Below are 18,303 nucleotides of genomic sequence, written 5' to 3'. Positions count from 1 at the left end.
TTAATCAATTTAAAGGCAATGCTACCAAATACTAATTGAGTGTATGTAAACTTCTGACCCACTGGGAATGTGATGAAAGAAATGAAACCTGAAATAAATCATTCTCTCTACTATTATTCTGACATTTTACATTCTTAAAATAAAGTGGTGATCCTAACTGACCTAAAACAGGGAATTTTTACTGGGATTAAATTGTGAATTGTGAAAAACTGAGTTTAAATGTATTTGGCTAAGGTGTATGTAAACTTCCGACTTCAAATGTATGTCAGTGGTCACTCCGGTCCTGAAGATGTACTGAGTGTGCAGGCTTTTGTTCCAGCCCAGCAATAACACAGTTGATAGGACTTAGCCTACACACTTCATTCAGCTCTTCGGTCTGGGCTGGGATTAGGTGAATCAGGTGTGTTAATGGTGGACAGGAACAAAACTCTTCACATTCAGTAGCTCTTCAGGAGGAGTGTTTGGATCCAATGCTATATGAAAAACAATCTTTTCAATCAAACACAGTCACTGGTTTTCCCCGGATAACTTTAAAAGCATATTTCCTCTATAGCTGCAACTTTAATTAACAAAAGTCTCAAAGCAAATGTACTCAAATTCATGTACTCAACAAAGTAAAGTTTACAGTGGGATCAAAGAATCTCAACAGCTTTTCAATTGAAACCTGCGTTCCTCCACCATAATATTGTGAAATATATTGGATAGTGTTTTTGACTTATCCGGAAACCTTGGGAAACAGTTTTTTTTATCTAATGGGGGCTCTTTGTGCAATGAACTTTGAACTGTGAACTTGTCCCTCAGGCAGGGACGTCTACCGGAAAGTGCAGGGTAGGGATAACCCTGTCCCTGCCACCATTATCAGCATTGCAGGTATACATCCTCCCTTTGTCCTCTCTATCCTCCCCTCACTTCTCTATCGTCTCGCTCTCTTCTATCCTCCCTCTCACCATCCATGTGCCGGTGTTGTGTCAAAGGCTGTGCGCACGCCACTGTGTGACTCATGAGTTCTCTGTCACTGCCGTCTCAATACTGCCTCCGGCTGGAAATCTCTGCGAAATAACAGTCTGCTTTTTTATTTCCAGTGTCACTCTGAAAGAACTCCCTTTCTTTATCAGCTCAGTACGTCTCTGTTTCTGCTTCGATGACTAGCTTTGGGCCAGTCAAATGACTAGATTGTCACAGCGACGCTAATAGTCAGTATCATGCAGCTATTGCACATTTGCCTCTTTCACACACCTTTGTGGCTTCTCCTACCACAGATCGTTTATGTAGCCTGTGAATGCACACTTTTCCTAGTCCTCACTTTATCTTTGCTCAGTTAGCGTAAACAGAGCACAAGAAGGTACACTTGCAACAGAAACCTGGACTCAAGTGACATTTTCACACTTATGAGCCTCGCAAAACAGAGCCAAGCTGAACTGTTATGCTCTGGCCAGGTTATGCATATGTAACAGTATAACTTTAAACCGTCCCCTCGCCCCGACACGGGCGCGAACCAGGGACCCTCTGCACACATCAACAACAGTCACCCACGAAGCGTCGTTACCCATCGCTCCACAAAAGCAACGGCCCTTGCAGAGCAAGGTGCAACACTACTTCTAGGTTTCAGAGCAAGTGACGTAACTGATTGAAACGCTAGTAGCGCGTACCCGCTAACTAGCTAGCCATTTCACATCCGTTACACTCACCCCCCTTTCAACCTCCTCCTTTTCCGCAGCAACCAGTGATCCGGGTCAACAGCATCAATGTAACAGTATAACTTTAAACCGTCCCCTCGCCCCGACCTCGGGCGCGAACCAGGGACCCTCTGCACACATCAACAACAGTCACCCACGAAGCGTCGTTACCCATCGCTCCACAAAAGCCACGGCCCTTGCAGAGCAAAGTGCAACACTACTTCTAGGTTTCAGAGCAAGTGACGTAACTGATTGAAACGCTAGTAGCGCGTACCCGCTAACTAGCTAGCCATTTCACATCCGTTACACATCCACCACAGTATCTGGAACTGTGCTAGAAAGGATTATGGGAAAATAAAATATCCAAGGCAGCATAGTACTTAGCACAATATTTTCAAAAGTGTAAAGGTTTTCAAAGGCAGGTGTTGAACAGTCAACAGCTACCTTGACCACTCACGGAAACACATGAATGTTCTCTTATGGGTATCGTCCGTGTCATGGCCGCTAACCACCCAAATGTGTTCTCTCTCCTTTCCTCTTTCTTTATCCCTCTCTCTCTATCTTTCTCCCCCTCTCACCCTCAGAGGAAGGGGACGAGGAAGCTCTCTCCAAGAAAGAGGAGGAGGAACGCCGCATCGCTGAGATGGGCCGGCCCACCCTCGGGGAGCACGTCAAACTGGAAGTTGTCATCGAGGAGTCGTATGAGTTCAAGGTACGAGACCACACTTCTGCTTTGGTCTGTTTCTGAGGCGCTCTATTTTACTAGATTAATGACTACCTTTTGGTTTGTTAGAAAGAAGTTTCCTGGTTACTAAAATGTTCCCCTGATTTTAGTTTTAGTGACACAAAAAAGCAATGTATAGTGTAGAGAATCGTTGCAATATCTAAAACGCTGTGACATATATTTGGAATAACCCAAAATATTGTATTTTCAGCTCTTGAAGCTGACGTACAAAACTAAAACAAAAAATAAGCAAAAACGAAACTTATAGAGGGGAAGCATAGCATACCGCACAAAGAACGGATCTACCGCTTACCAGACTTGCTTTCAATGAGAATGACAGATCATTAACTCTCATTTATATCGGAAATCTGCCGTGTCGCGCACAAACCTGCAAATTGTACCTTTAATAATAGTAAATCACAGCTTTGATAGGACCGTAAAACAACTAGTGGACCTTTAAAACCACCCACTCCACCACTTGGAAAGGGAGGGAGTAAGTCAACCAGCTGCACTTGAGATTGTATCTCCCGGCCTCCCGGGTGGCGCAGTGGTCTAGAGCACTGCATCGCAGTGCTATGCTGCGCCACCAGAGTCTGGGTTCGCGCCCAGGCTCTGTCGCAGCCGGCCGCGACCGGGAGGTCCGTGGGGCGACGCACAATTGGCTTAGCGTCGTCCGGGTTAGGGAGGGTTTGGCCGGTAGGGATATCCTTGTCTCATCGCGCTCCAGCGACTCCTGTGGCGGGCCGGGCGCAGTGCGCGCTAACCGAGGGGGCGGGTGCACGGTGTTTCCTCCGACACATTGGTGCGACTGGCTTCCGGGTTGGAGGCGCGCTGTGTTAAGAAGCAGTGCGGCTAGGTTGGGTTGTGCTTCGGAGGACGCATGACTTTCGACCTTCGTCTCTCCCGAGCCCGTACGGGAGTTGTAGCGATGAGACAAGATAGTAATTACTAGCGATTGGATACCACGAAAATTGGGGAGAAAAGGGGATAAAATTTTAAAAAAAAAATAATAATAAAAAAGAGATTGTATCTCCCATTACTTACAGTAAGTCGTACCTCTGGTGTCTTAAGTGGTATCTCCCATCTGTCAATCCAAAAGGTGTACTGATACTGTAAGTTCCATTTTCCACATGAAAGAGACAGTGATCAGGATGAACATTTTGGAATTTGAGCATTAAAAATGTCTTTGCAGTTTGGGGTAGTTTTAGGTGTAGGAGTCAGGGTATGTTTTGAGGTTGATATAGGGTATGTGAAATGGTTTGGCTCACAGTCTGCCCTGATAAATCAAACTGGTTTGTCTTTATTGTATTTTATAGACTTGTACATCATGTTCACCGCCAAGGTGTGTTCATTGGGCATGTATCTGTGTTTGTGGAAAGCTAAATAAGCAGGTTTGAGGATTAATAGACTGAAATATTATCTTCTGGTGCCCCACAGAACACAGTGGATAAGCTGATTAAGAAGACCAACTTGGCTCTATTGATTGGAACCAATAGCTGGAGGCAGCAGTTTATGGAAGCTATCACAGTCAGCTCTGGTAAGCAGATCAATCAATCAATCATTTCATTGGCAGCCTTTTATAGAAAAGTGTTTGTAACAAATTGCCTAACCAACAAACCAGGCCTAAACCCCAAAAGAGCAAGCCACAACTAGAGTGGCAGGGGAAAACTCCCTAGGTCTAGGAAGTGCAGTAGGAAGAACCCTTCAGGGTAGCCTCTTAAACATAACACCATTCTGCGTCCCAAATGGCATCATATTCCCTTTATAGTGCACTACTTTTTTAAAAATTTTATTATTTTTTTATTTTTTATTTTGGTTTGCGCGCACTGCGCCCGGCCCGCCACAGGAGTCGCTGGTGCACGATGAGACAAGGATATCCCTACCGGCCAAACCCTCCCTAACCCGGACGACGCTAGGCCAATTGTGCGTCGCCCCACAGACCTCCCGGTCGCAGCCGGCTGCGACAGAACCTGGAGTCTCTGGTGGCACAGCTAGCGCTGCGATGCAGTGCCCTAGACCACTGCGCCACCCGGGAGGCCCAGTGCACTACTTTTTGACCAAGGCCTAGTAGTGCACTACAGGGAATAGGTTGCCATTTGGGACGCAAACCTATATTCTGATTCTTGGACAACAATACGGGATGATGTATTCAGAGCAAAATCAAATCTTGTCCCAAATATGTTATTTTCCTTTCAAATCATATTTGTCTTAATTGGCTACACAATCACCCTAGCCACAATGTAATCTGCCCAGATCTTAATTGGAACGCTTTTTGTAATTAGCGGGAACTGTGAAGTTCCAGTAGCGGCGCCCTCCGAAGCACATTCCGAAGCACTGTTGATTTATCAGCGGAGCAGCGCCGAAGCACAACAAACTCATCAAGCAACACACATACACACACACACACACACACACCCCCACACACAATCACATATACACACATCTCACACATCTCACACAAAGTTCCACTGAGAGCTTGAGTGGAGATGGCTAAGCTTGTTAGCCATGGGAGTGCACTCCAGAGTAGATTCCTCCAGGGCTAGTAATGAGATCATTAAAAAGTCCATGTAATGAATTAGTATGTAATGAATTAATGAATTCTAAACTACGTGTGTGTGTGTGTGTGTGTGTGTGTGGCCGTGTGTTTGTGGCCATGTCCAGAATCAGGCTTTCCTACTATTTACTTAAACTGCATATTGTGTGCTAGTACCACATACTGTTTAGAAAAAAACTAATTCGGTAAGCAACAAATATCAGCATACTAGGCTCCTGAGAATGCATCATCTAATGAGCAATTACGTTTATTCCCGCCATTCGTTCTTTTTTGGTACAGCACGTCCCCTCAGCTGATTATCATCTTCCTCAAAAGTGTCCAGTGAATTCTACTAGCTGACAAGCTGAAATTAGTATGACATCCTGCCATTTAAAGCATACAAACATTTTGAAATTTCACATACTATAAAACATTCTATAAAACAATGCCTACTATTTAGAATGCAAGTATGGGTATTCACACACGACCATTGTGTGTGTGTGTGTGTGTGTGTGTGTGTGTGTGTGTGTGTGTGTGTGTGTGTGTGTGTGTGTGTGTGTGTGTGTGTGTGTGTGTGTGTGTGTGTGTGTGTGTGTGTGTGTGTGTGTGTGTGTGTGTGTGTGTGTGTGTGTGTGTGTGTGTGTGTGTACTCGTGAGTTCTGAACTGTGCTAATATCCGGGCAGACCCTTTCCTCTGGGATAGGCACAGAGTCTTTGCTGCAGATGGGCTATGGTTGATCTCATCCCTAACCTGTATGTTTACCGTAACACATATTCGATTGGAAACAAAACAAGGCAGGACATGGTCAAGCTGGATCTTTTGAACCACTATGGCCTCCTGTCCACTCAAATGCATGCATGAGCACACACACGCACCCATGCATGCACGCGTGCATAGAAACAAGCATTGAAACAGGTATTGAAATGCAGGCCTATGTCTTGAGACATACTCATGGACACGTGTATTGTATTAGCAAAAATACACACAAATACAGACACACACACACACACACTCACACACACACACACACACACAAAAACGTGACCATTCCCTGCTCCCATGCAGAGAAACGCATTCAGATGGATTTTGCGCATCAGCTATTTTAAGCCACGCTGTCAGTCACCCTAATGAACTCTCCCATGGCTTCAATGAGTAGAGATGTGGCTCACTGTCCTGACTTGATGTGATGAGAGGCTTCATTGGTTGTGTCATGTGGAAATTCACTCTCCACACAGACTGTAGGGAGTGGAGAGAGTGGGGCTAACGGCTAACACTACTAGGAATGCCGGAACGTCTGTGTTTTAATTTAGAATGGACTAGTGGTGGCTAGTTTCTCCTGGTCCACTCACAGTTTAAGACTTGACTACATTGCAGAGAAACTTAACATTGTAGCAGAGGTTTTAAACATGTTACATTTACATTTTACATTTAAGTCATTTAGCAGACGCTCTTATCCAGAGCGACTTACAAATTGGTGCATTCACCTCCAGATATCCAGTTTCAACATGTTAAATGTTGAAATTGAACCACGAAGTTGGGGTTACAACACATCTTTCCTCCCCTCAAAATGTCTCAGGCGATGATGATGAGGACGAGTGCGGCGAGGAGAAGCTGCCCTCCTGCTTTGATTACGTCATGCACTTTCTCACCGTCTTCTGGAAGCTCCTGTTCGCCTTTGTGCCGCCCACCGACTACTGGAACGGCTGGGCCTGCTTCGTGGTCTCCATCAGTATGATTGGCCTGCTCACCGCCTTCATTGGAGACCTGGCCTCCCACTTTGGCTGTACCGTGGGCCTCAAGGACTCCGTGACCGCCGTGGTGTTTGTGGCGCTCGGGACGTCTGTGCCAGGTGCGTTCCATACATGCCGCAATACACACAGACATGTATACACACTGTCACGTTCCTGACCTTATTTCCTTTGTTTAGTCTTTGTTTAGTTGGTCAGGACGTGAGCTGGGTGGGCATTCTATGTTATGTGTTTCTATGTTTGGTTTAGGGTTGTCAACTAGCCTGATATGGTTCTCAATCAGGGGCAGGTGTTTTACATTTCCTCTGATTGAGAACCATATTTAGGTAGGCTGTTCTCACTGTTTGTTTGTGGGTGATTGTTCCTGTTTCAGTGTACCAGTGTTAAGTGTTCACGTTACGGGACTGTATCGTCTTCGTTCCTTTGTTTGTCGGTTTGTTGTTTTTTGTTCGTGTTAAAAGAAGTATTCCAATAAATATGGAAACATACCACGCTGCGCTTTGGTCCTCCTCACTTTCACCCGAAGACTAGCGTTACAGAATCACCCACCAAAACCGGACCAAGCAGCGTCGTAACAGGCAGCGGCAGTAGGAGCAGCGCACGAAGGAGGAATGGACATGGGAGGACGTTTTGGACGGCAAGGGTTGCTACACATGGGAGGAGATCCTGGCTGGAAAGGATCACCTCCCATGGGAACAGGTGGAGGCAGCTAGGAGAGCATAGGCAACCGGAGAGAGGAACCGGCGTTATGAAGGTACGCGGCTAGCACGGAAGCCTGAGAGTCAAGCCCAAAAATCTATTGGGGGGGCTACAAGGGAGTGTGGCGAAGTCAGGTAGGAGACCTGCGCCAACTCCCGAGCTTACCGTGGAGGGCGAAAGTACGGGCAGACACCGTGTTATGCGGTAAAGCGCACGGTGTCTCCTGTACGTGTGCTTAGCCCGGTGCGGTACATTCCAGCTCCTCGTATCGGCCGGGCTAGATTGAGCATTGAGCCAGGTGCCATGAAGCCGGCTCAACGCGTCTGGTCTCCAGTGCGTCTCCTCGGGCCGGCATACATGGCACCAGCCTTATGCATGGTGTCCCCGGTTCGCCAACACAGCACAGTGCGGGTTATTCCACCTCCCTGCACTGGTTGGGCTACGGGGAGCATTCAACCAGGTAAGGTTGGGCAGGCTCGGTGCTCAAGGGAGCCAGTACGCCTGCACGGTCCGGTATATCCGGCGCCACCTCCCCGCCCCAGCCCAGTACCACCAGTGCCTACACCATGCACCAGGCTTCCAGTGCGTTTCCAGAGCCCTGTTCCTCCTCCACGCACTTGCCCTATGGTGCGTGTCTCCAGCCCGGTACCACCAGTTCCGGCACCACGCACCAAGCCTCCTGTGCGTCTCCAGAGCCCTGTGCGCCCTGTTGCTGCTCCCCGCACTAGCCTTGAGGTGCGTGTCCTTAGCCCGGTACCACCAGTTCCGGCACCACGCACCAGGCCTACTGTGCGTCTCAGCCGGCCAGAGTCTGCCGTCTGCCCAGCGCTGCCCGTCTGCCCAGCGCCGCCTGCGCTACCTGTCTGCCCAGCGCTGTCTGAACTGCCCGTCTGCCCAGCGCCGTCTGAGCTAACCGTCTGTCCTGAGCCTTCAAAGCCACCCGTCTGTCCTGAGCCTGCAAAGCCACCCGTCTGTCCTGAGCCTTCAAAGCCGTCCGTCAGTCAGGAGCCGCTAGAGCCGTCCGTCAGTCAGGAGCCGCTAGAGCCGTCCGTCAGTCAGGAGCCGCTAGAGCCGTCCGCCAGACAGGAGCCGCCAGAGCCGTCCTCCAGACAGGAGCCGCCAGAGCCGCCCGCCAGACAGGAGCTGCCAGAGCCGCCCGCCAGACAGGGGCTGCCAGAGCCGCCAGCCAGCCATGACCTGCCAGAGCCGCCCGCCAGCCATGACCTGCCAGAGCCGCCAGCCAGCCATGACCTGCCATAGCCGCCAGCCAGCCATGACCTGCCAGAGCCGCCAGCCAGCCATGACCTGCCAGAGCCGCCAGCCAGCCATGACCTGCCAGAGCCGTCAGCCAGCCATGACCTGCCAGAGCCGTCAGCCAGCCATGACCTGCCAGAGCCGTCAGCCAGCCATGACCTGCCAGAGCAGTCAGCCAGCCATGACCTGCCAGAGCCGTCAGTCAGTCCGGAGCTGCCCCTCAGTCCGGAGCTGCCCCTCGGTGCCCTCGGTCCGGTGCTGCCCCTCGGTCCGGTGCTGCCCCTCAGTCCGGTGCTGCCCCTTAGTCCAGTGGGGATCAAATGGAGGGTCGCCATTAAAAGGAGGCCACGGAAGCGGGGATTAACTATGGTGGGGTGGGGGCCACGTCCAGAGCCAGAGCCGCCACCGTGGACAGATGCCCACCCAGACCTTCCCCTATAGGTTCAAATATGGAAACATACCACGCTGCGCTTTGGTCCTCCTCACTTTCACCCGAAGACGAGCGTTACACACACAAACAGACATATTCACAAACGGTGGGTCTTATTAGGACTCTGTCACCAATCTAGTGTTTGCTGCATTGGGAGGTCAGGTTAGTAACATACACCATCTAACTCTACATTCTCATGACAGGGTTGTAATCACAATTAGGCATTGTCACTCCTAAAAGCAGTGCTTTGTATGCAGTGTTCTTGAATAGTACACTATGTCATATCTCTTGTCATGCATGGACATCTAATTTTGGATCCATGTCACTCTACCACCATTCACAATTCTTCCTTTTCTTCCTTTCCCTTTCTCTTCATCTCTCTCTCGCTCCCCCAGACACGTTTGCCAGCAAGGTAGCTGCAATCCAGGACCAGTACGCAGACGCCTCCATCGGCAACGTAACGGGCAGCAATGCCGTTAACGTCTTCTTGGGGATCGGCGTGGCCTGGTCCATTGCAGCCATCTACCACAATTCCAAGGGCAACGACTTCCGGGTGGACCCGGGCACCCTGGCCTTCTCCGTCACCCTATTCACCATCTTCGCCTTTGTCGCCGTGGCCGTGCTCATGTACCGGCGCCGACCTGAGATTGGGGGCGAGCTGGGTGGGCCCCGGGGCCCCAAAATTGCGACCACCTGTCTCTTCTTCAGCCTGTGGCTCATGTACATCGTATTCTCCTCCCTGGAAGCGTATTGCCACATCAAGGGCTTCTAACTTCTCTATAAAGAATCTGAAAGCAAGATTCAAAAAGCAATAGCTTCTAGAGTCTTCAAAAGCTTCAGAAAGATCTTCGAAAGCTTCTTAGTCTTTGAAAGCTTCTATAAGGTCTTATAAAGCTATTAAAAATTATTTGAAAGCTTCTTTAAATAAAATTGAAAGATTTTTAGTCTTTGAAAGCAAAAAAATAAATATATAACCATTTTATTGCTTTCATCCAAGGCCTCTGAACTATGTACGATTAAATCCAAGGATTTGGAGGCATTGACGTGTCACATCCAAGGTCTCTTACGCCATTGACTACCACCTCCCTTTATCCTAAATCTAACATCCATGACATCCAATGCTTAAGCCACCTACTGCCACATCCAAGACATCTGAAGTATCCACTAATATAACTAAGGCCTCTGAACCAACACCAGCAGGATGGTGGCCCAAATATTTTAGACGTGAATTATATATATTTTTTTAAACTATTAATTTAGTGTTTGTCCTCTAGCTCCTTTAATCCTGTTGTTGCAGCTTTATTTTAAATGGAAGCTCTCTGTTGACTTTCATTGGATCAAGACTCCTAAGGCTGTGTATCCAAAATGTAATTTCAGATGAAGCAAAAAACTTGTGCTTGTTTGGTTATACAGAACTTCAAAGCTATGCCTAAAAGTGCTGCTGGCTGGCGTCCACAATCTCTATTCAGTGACCCCCCCCCCCCCCCCCCCCAAAATACACTAGACAAATATGTCATAATATTCCTGTAACACAGAAACGTGAGTGGTTGTTTAAATGCGAAGGGCATATGGATGATAACTACATAGTTACTGAGGTAAATACCTAAATGAGACTATAACTCATTTTATGTCTACACAGTACTGTTGCAGTCATGACTGCATCTCCAATATTACAGAAACTAAAGAAACCTTTCCTTACTAGAAGAATGTCTTGATATAAAATGTCACTAATGCACATGTTATATATTTTTTTTAATTCCCCATGAAACATTTATCAGCAACAATACTATTACACTAGACAAGTCAATAAATAATTAATTAGAGGTGAAATAATCATTATGTCTTTGTGAAATGTATTTATATCCTATATCTTCTATGGTCTTTCTTTTAATTGTGTTAAACATATTTAATTCAGTCGGCTTTGTCTGCTAACAGACCATTTTTACAATGAAGAGATTGTGAGAATGTTATACAGTGGAGACAGTGTAAAGAAGACCACAATACACAGAGATGTCTTGTCAGAAGGTGATCTGAATTTTCACTAAGATACATTTAACACAATTTACAAATTAAATATCATTGTAAAACAAAAACTAAACTGTGTAAATTGAAATCAACAAGTTGTTTTATCAACAAAAAAAATATAATGGGAAGGAATGAGCCTCGATATCTTTCAGTGACAGCTTTTTGAAAATGTTTTTAGGAACATGAATCAACCTTTTCTAGCGTGGGTGGTTGAGTTGAAGCTCTTTTGATATTCTTATCAGACCTCTTATGACAAGAATTATATCCTAAGACAAGGATACAGTATGGATCTTCCATATTTGGGTGAATAGGACTTCCATCGTTGTAAGAAGATAAAGTCCAGAAAATGTATAGTATGCCTTGGATGGGCAACTGCCTTGGATAGGCCTGCGGAACAATACATTTAAAAAAAAATTCAAAAACACATTCTTAGGAGCTTAGTCGGGGTCTCAACTTACAGTTGAGAGTTAGAATAATAGAATACACAAGGTGAAATTTCGAAATTTGGTTGTGCATCAGCAGTCACTCAATTAGCCCATGTCTGCTAATTGTTTTTTGATTGGTAAGTTAGTCTAGTGGCCAGCTATCTAGACTTGTAGTAAGCATGGTCGAATTACCAAACAGAGTAGGGCCCATTGATTATCAATTATAATATTAAAAACTGATAACATTTACCTCCACCCTATGGCAAAATTGGTAGAATTGCATGAAATTAGCTGTAAAACTGCAAATTTTTCACTCCGCCCCATGGCAAAATGAGTAGAACTGCATTAAATTAGTTGTAAAATAAATAAAAAAATCTCTCCGCCCTGTGGCAAAATGTGTAGAATTGCAGCAAACTTGCTTTAAAACGCCAACATTTTCTCTACGCCCCATGGCAAAATGTGTAGAATTGCAGGAAATGAACTTTAAAACGTAAAATGTATCTCTTCGCTGTCACGAGGGGTTCGCTAAAATGTTTTGTTCGCGGGGGGTGGTATGGACATCCATACCACCCCCCGCAGACCCACGAGCCACTGCAGTCCCTCATGATGAGTTCCATTGCCCATCCCTGTAGTACGCTATCAAGATCTCCAAGACAGAGACTGCCAATCCTTTTATATATGTGATGTCACTAGCATCTTCCATTTTGTCTGTTAACTACCGCAGGTGACAGAGAAAACAACACAAACTCTACAGTTGTGCTTTTTTCATAGGAAAGTCCTCAAGAATTTCTCGTGTGTCAAGTTTAGTCATACATTGTTGTTGATTCCTTGTCCAGGTGTGCGGCGATGTTCACTTTAGCGCTGTGGTGAGCATAGTGTGCTAGTGTTGTCTATACCTCTGTCTGAATAATCCGCAATGTTGGATTATCAATGTGCTTCTTGTAAACTATATGCATGAGTGTAAACATAACTGTATATAATAAGCCGTAGTTATCATTAACATTAGGGGACACATTTTGATAATGAGCAGTAATGGATTTGGGTTCATTAAAGTTTGTTTTTGTGTGTTTGCTCCTGGAACAATGTCATCTGAAAGACTACACTTCTTTTAAAGTAATGTGAACAAGTCATTTTCTTATTTGTATGAAAGGCAATATCTCATACTCTTGTGTTGATGAAAGTTATTCGTACTGTCCAAAACGACATTGCTTCTGCTTGAGTTTGCCGATGTCGAGTTTGAGGAAAAGACGAAGCAGTACTTTGTCTGTGTTTTCTTTTTTTGTATATAGTGTACAGTGTTGTCAAAGTGAGGTAGTTGGCCTCAATGTTGAACATATAAGATTCAAGCTATTTATTTTCCTACCCTTTGGGGACACAAGAATAGCTAATGTTGCCTTCCAGGGGAGCCGCGTTTTGAATTGACTTTCACCCCTCTTTTCCTCTATATTTCTGAAGGAGTCTGGGTGGTTCTCAAGGTCCTTGTTGAGGCGTTTTTATCCTTTATTGCAATGGAAGTTGTCTTGTCGTCATTCAGGGGCCTAAACGAATACTACACACCTACTACAGAGTGAATTCAGCCAATCCTAAAAAAAATAAGTATCACTTTATCAGTATTGTGTGAATGCATGGTATTGTAACTTCTCACACAGTTTTGACTGGTTTAAACAAAACAAAAGGAATCGAGACCCATTTTTTTCTCTCACATTAAGCACATTGATTCACTATTAGGATAGCTGATGCGTAAAAAAATAGCCATATTATGGCTTCTGTTTATTTCACCTTTCTCATTGTTCCTATTAGTGATGTCACACACATTGACACTATTTTATTGATTCACTCTTCCTCAACTTGTCACAAGCCTAGGCCCGTCTCTGGACAAATTGTTTTATGTATTAACATTGGTCAGACATACTGTGTAGCCTGGTCCCCTTCTGTAACTGTGCTGTAGACAACTTTCTATTCTTCTATCCTTGTCAAACTATACATACACTACATATACATATGGAAACCCCTTCAAATTAGTGGATTCGGCTATTTCAGCAAACACCAGTTCCTGACAGGTGTATAAAATCGAGCACACAGCCATGCAATCTCCATAGACAAACATTGGCAGTAGAATGGCCTTACTGAAGAGCTCAGTGACTTTCAACATGGCACCGTCATAGGATGCCAACTTTTCAGCAAGTCAGTTCATCAAATGTCTGCCCTGCTAGAGCTTCCCCGCTCAATTGTAAGTGCTGTAAGTGCTGAAGTGGAAACATCTAGGCGCAACAACGGCTCAGCCGTGAAGTGGTAGGCCACACAAGCTCACAGAACGTGCTGAACCGTGTAGCGCGTAAAAATCGTCTGTCCTCGGTTGCAACACTCACTACCGGGTTCCAAACTGCCTCTGGAGGCAGCGTCAGGATCTTCATGAAATGGGTTTCCACGGCCGAGCAGTCGCACACAAGCCTAAGATCACCACGTGCAATGTCAAGCGTCGGCTGGAGTGGTGTAAAGCTCACCGCCATTGGACTCTGAAGCAGTGGAAATGCGTTCTTTGGCGTGATGAATCACCCTTCACCATCTGGCAGTCTGACGGATGAATCTGGGTTTCGTGCATGCCAGGAGAACACTACCTGCCCCAATGCATAGTGCCAACTGTAAAGTTTGGTGGAGGAGGAATAATGGTCTGGGGCTGTTTTCACGATTCGGGCTAGGCCCCTTAGTTCCAGTGAAGGGAAATGTTAACGCTACAGCATACAATGACATTCTAGACAATTCTGTGCTTCCCACTTTGTGGCAACATTTTGGGGAAGGCCCTTTCCTGTTTCACATGACAATGCCCACTTGCACAAAGCGAGGTCCATACAGAAATGATTTGTCGATATCGGTGTGGAAGAACTTGACTGGCATGCACAGAGCCCTGACCTCAACCCCATCGAACACCTTTGGGATGAATTGGAACGCCGACTGCGAGCCAGGCCTAATTGCCAAACATCAGTGCCCAACCTCACTAATGCTCTTGTGGCTGAATGGAAGCAAGTCCCCGCAGCAATGTTCCAAAATCTAGGGTAAAGCCTTCCCAGCAGAATGGAGGCTGTTATAGTATCAAACTCTATTTGCTACTATACCAACTCTATCTTAACGCCCATGATTTTGGAATGAGATGTTCGACGAGCAGGTGTCCACATACCTTTGGTCATGTAGTGTACATCCTGTATGACAAGGAACGAACACAGAGAGGAGTTGGCAAAAGCGCAAACAGACTGGACCACCAGGCTAGGTAATACGAGCACCATATTTCTCTCAGAATGCTTGTTCTAGGTTTCATTGTGTGTTTTATTTTATTTATCAGGGTTTTTTGGTTTAAATGTATTTGTTTGCTGTTCAAATGTATTTGAATGTCATAATCTTTCTTTCATTGTGCACCCAAAACAGGAGGGATGTACACAATCTGTAATGTGTACCAAGGCTGAATTAGTTCTGTCACAGAAAATAAAAGTTTTGAAACCTAGCTTGTCTCAGGGACATCAGTAGAGTTGTTATTGGTGTGTACATGATTGTGTATGGTGTTAGGAGTTGGGTATTTGATCAATTAGATATTTCTGATAAACAGTAAGTTGGCTCCCCCTTCTGGTACATTTAGCTGATACTGTATTGACAAATGCTTAAGATACATATTACTGTATTCCCTTACAGGATTGTGACTTTTTGCCCTTCAAAAATGTTTAGATTTTTACCATTTTGAAAAAATGACAAAATATTAATCTGATTGTATAAAATGACACGCTGAAATGACACCTCTTGATCTTCAAATGCGCCACTGAGCATTCTCATAGGAAACAATGGGGTGACGTCATCGATGGCTTCGTTGAACTATGCACATGAGGCATTTATAGGTTATATTCTTCAAGAGTCAATGGCTTTATATTATTCATTTAAAAGTCCACAAATGGAAATAGCAGTTGCAGATTGCCCAGCTGATGGAAAGGGTGGAAAACAGAGGCCGGGAGTGAATCCAGCCATAGAGGAAGAGGTTTTACTCAGCCCAAAATCTCTCCATGAAAATAAGCCCACAAAGTGAAGTCAATGAGAGTGTCAAATTTGGTCAACAAATATGTAATTGCTAATTTTCTAAGTGAGGCTTATTTGATCGAAAAGGAGTTTCGTAATGGTTAGGTTGTTAGGAATGCACTGATATGGATGCATACGGCATTTCGGCAACTTTGAAAAAAACTACTTTATATAGCAGTTGTGCCTGTTGTCATAAAGATAGATAGAGGACTTATCATGGATATAACCTGTTTTAGCATGGACACTGCAATGGAGAGCTTCCACGATTTTAAAGTAGCCAACTGGGTGGGGATTCTTATGAGTTGGGACAATTGACTACTTTAAAATGGAGTCTTAATGGTTGCTGCCCATGCTGTCACAGACGCTATGATGGCACAGATACAAATATGAGTCCGCAATCTCTATGTCCGCAATCTCTATGACCTGTTGTTCACACGCATATCTGCCCTCTCATTGGCTAGAATGGTCCCACCTGATCTCGCCTTCTCCCGTCTGCCTTCCATCTTTGAGGACATGTATTTCCATTGTTAGATCGATCACACTTAAGGACAACAAAGTCAAGATATTGGAGTGGCCTTCACAAAGCCCTGACCTCAATCCTATAGAAAATGTGTGGGCAGAACTGAAAAAGCATGTGCGAGCAAGGAGGCCTGCAAACCTGACTCATTTACACCAGCTCTGTCAGGAGGAATGAGCCAAAATTCACCCAACTTATTGTGGGAAGTTTGTTGAAGGCAACCCGAAACGTTTGACCCAAGTTAAACAATTTAAAGGCACTGCTACCAAATACTAATTGAGTGTATGTAAACTTCTGACCCACTGGGAATGTGATGAAAGAAATACAAGCTGAAATAAATAATTATCTCTACTATTATTCTGACATTTCACATTCTTAAAATGAAGTGGTGATCCTAACTGACCTAAGACAGGGAATTTTTACTGGGATTAAATGTCAGGAATTGTGAAAAACTGAGTTTAAATGTATTTGGCTAAGTTATGTGTAAACTTCCGACTTCAACTGTAGGTTGATAGTTATTTAGGTGGCAAGGGTCATCTCCTTTGAGGGGAGGTACATGAGCCGCCTTCCAAACCTTGGGGATAGTACCAGATATAATCGTCAGGTATAAAATATGAGCCAATGATTCTACTACAAACAAAGTGTTACCCAAATAACAGATATGCTATCCTGTTGTCTCTGTGACTCCCATAGAAAAGATATTGTTGAATCATGGCTCTCAGTGAAATTGCATTGTTATGACATATGTTGCCAAGAGCAAGTCCTGCATCGAAACCCTATTATAAATGAGCTAATTACACAACTTGACAGAAGCTTTGTGTTCAAAATTGCATCAACTAATTATCAATTATTCCTGACTAGAAAAGACTTGGGGACTTTATGGGTGTCGGGAGGGCTCGGGAGGGACATAAGGACCTTAGTGATGTAGGACCATAGCTGGGTTGGTGGGAAAGAGCAAGAAGCTACTAAATATGTTGTGATTGTACGAGTTATCAAACAGCCCACACCCCCAGGGAAGCTCCATGTGCACATGATCATCGATCATGCCTGTATCAAAGGAGATTCAGGGATAAACACTGTCCGTTTCATAGACACCGGAGCAGCCTGTTGGACGTGTGTTTTAACAGTATATAAAGATTGTATGTGATAGCAGTATCTAGTACTGTTGCAACCCACTAGGCACACCACGTCATTTCAATGTGGAAATTTGGGTAATATTTGGTTGAGGCATTGATCAATGATATTTCAACCTTTATTCACCCAAATTTAAGTTTGCCTGCATTAAAGTCCCCAGCCACTAGGAGCACCGCTTATGGATGAGCATTATTATCCCTGTCTGTCTTTACGACAGTTAATTCACTAGGCCTACACAGCATAAATAACACCACCGGAGGTTGTAAAAACTCATAATAGGGGTATTCAAATAAATCAATAAAGACTTATTTAAAATTTCATTTCACCCTCAATTTTGCCTTTCATGTAAAGTTGGTTTCACTACTCAATAATATTTGCTATCTGAGCGTCATGTCTGTCATTACATGAAATTTACCAGTATCTGAAACTTTACTTCTCTGAAGAGCAGGCCTATCTTAAATAACTTTCACGGTGCCCCCGACGCCGTAACACCACAGGGTGACCCACAACACTGTGGTCAGAATGGACGTTATGAAGAGCCCTCATCCAACCATCTTTAAGAAGACAATAGATGGTTGTTCCCAAATATATTTAGATGAATACAAATATATGGCTCTGGTTATTCCTAAATCCATGTGAAAAATCACTTGAGTTTATTATGGCTGAACATCCACCATCATTTCCATCGGTAACATAGACTATTGTTTGTCTTTCTCTATCAAAATGCTATGGTTGAGTTTTGGTAGTTATTTTCTTCTGTTCATGGAATGATTTGTTTTCAAATTCCAAACAGGTTAAGTTCCAGCAAGTAGATGAAGAAGAAATTAATGCAATGGTCAAAGAGGTCTATAAATGCCATTTGAATTGATGAGGAACATTATGGTCGAAAAATTGCAAGATTATGTTATAATACTTTTATTGCATCAAATGGTTGTTTTATGCAACAGAATAGAGTATTCTTAACTGTTGTGTGTGTGTTCTACTGAGGATGGGCCTCTGGGAGATAACACTGACAGGAGAGATTTACCATGTCTTTTGGGTGATAAAACCTAAAGAGCATTCCAGAGCATGAGTTAATGTT

General features: G+C 44.7%; 1 protein-coding gene across 11 annotated transcripts in view; it reads left to right on the top strand.

Moving 5' to 3' along the window:
• Window positions 1-15,011, top strand: part of slc8a1a (solute carrier family 8 member 1a) — a 49,085-nt gene extending 34,074 nt beyond the window's left edge. For all 11 annotated transcript variants that reach the window (XM_071350457.1, XM_071350510.1, XM_071350473.1 and 8 more), the window contains 5 exons: window positions 802-870; window positions 2,261-2,388; window positions 3,838-3,937; window positions 6,511-6,783; window positions 9,461-15,011. In XM_071350457.1, the coding sequence (XP_071206558.1) occupies window positions 802-870; window positions 2,261-2,388; window positions 3,838-3,937; window positions 6,511-6,783; window positions 9,461-9,837 (947 nt within the window). In that variant the 3' untranslated portion in view covers window positions 9,838-15,011. The remainder of the gene's footprint in view (window positions 1-801; window positions 871-2,260; window positions 2,389-3,837; window positions 3,938-6,510; window positions 6,784-9,460) is intronic.
• Window positions 15,012-18,303: the final 3,292 nt, after the last annotated feature.

This window comes from Salvelinus alpinus, chromosome 2, assembly GCF_045679555.1.
Source record: "Salvelinus alpinus chromosome 2, SLU_Salpinus.1, whole genome shotgun sequence".
NCBI classification, from domain to species: domain Eukaryota; kingdom Metazoa; phylum Chordata; class Actinopteri; order Salmoniformes; family Salmonidae; genus Salvelinus; species Salvelinus alpinus.
This window is presented reverse-complemented; position numbering and strand designations above follow the sequence as displayed.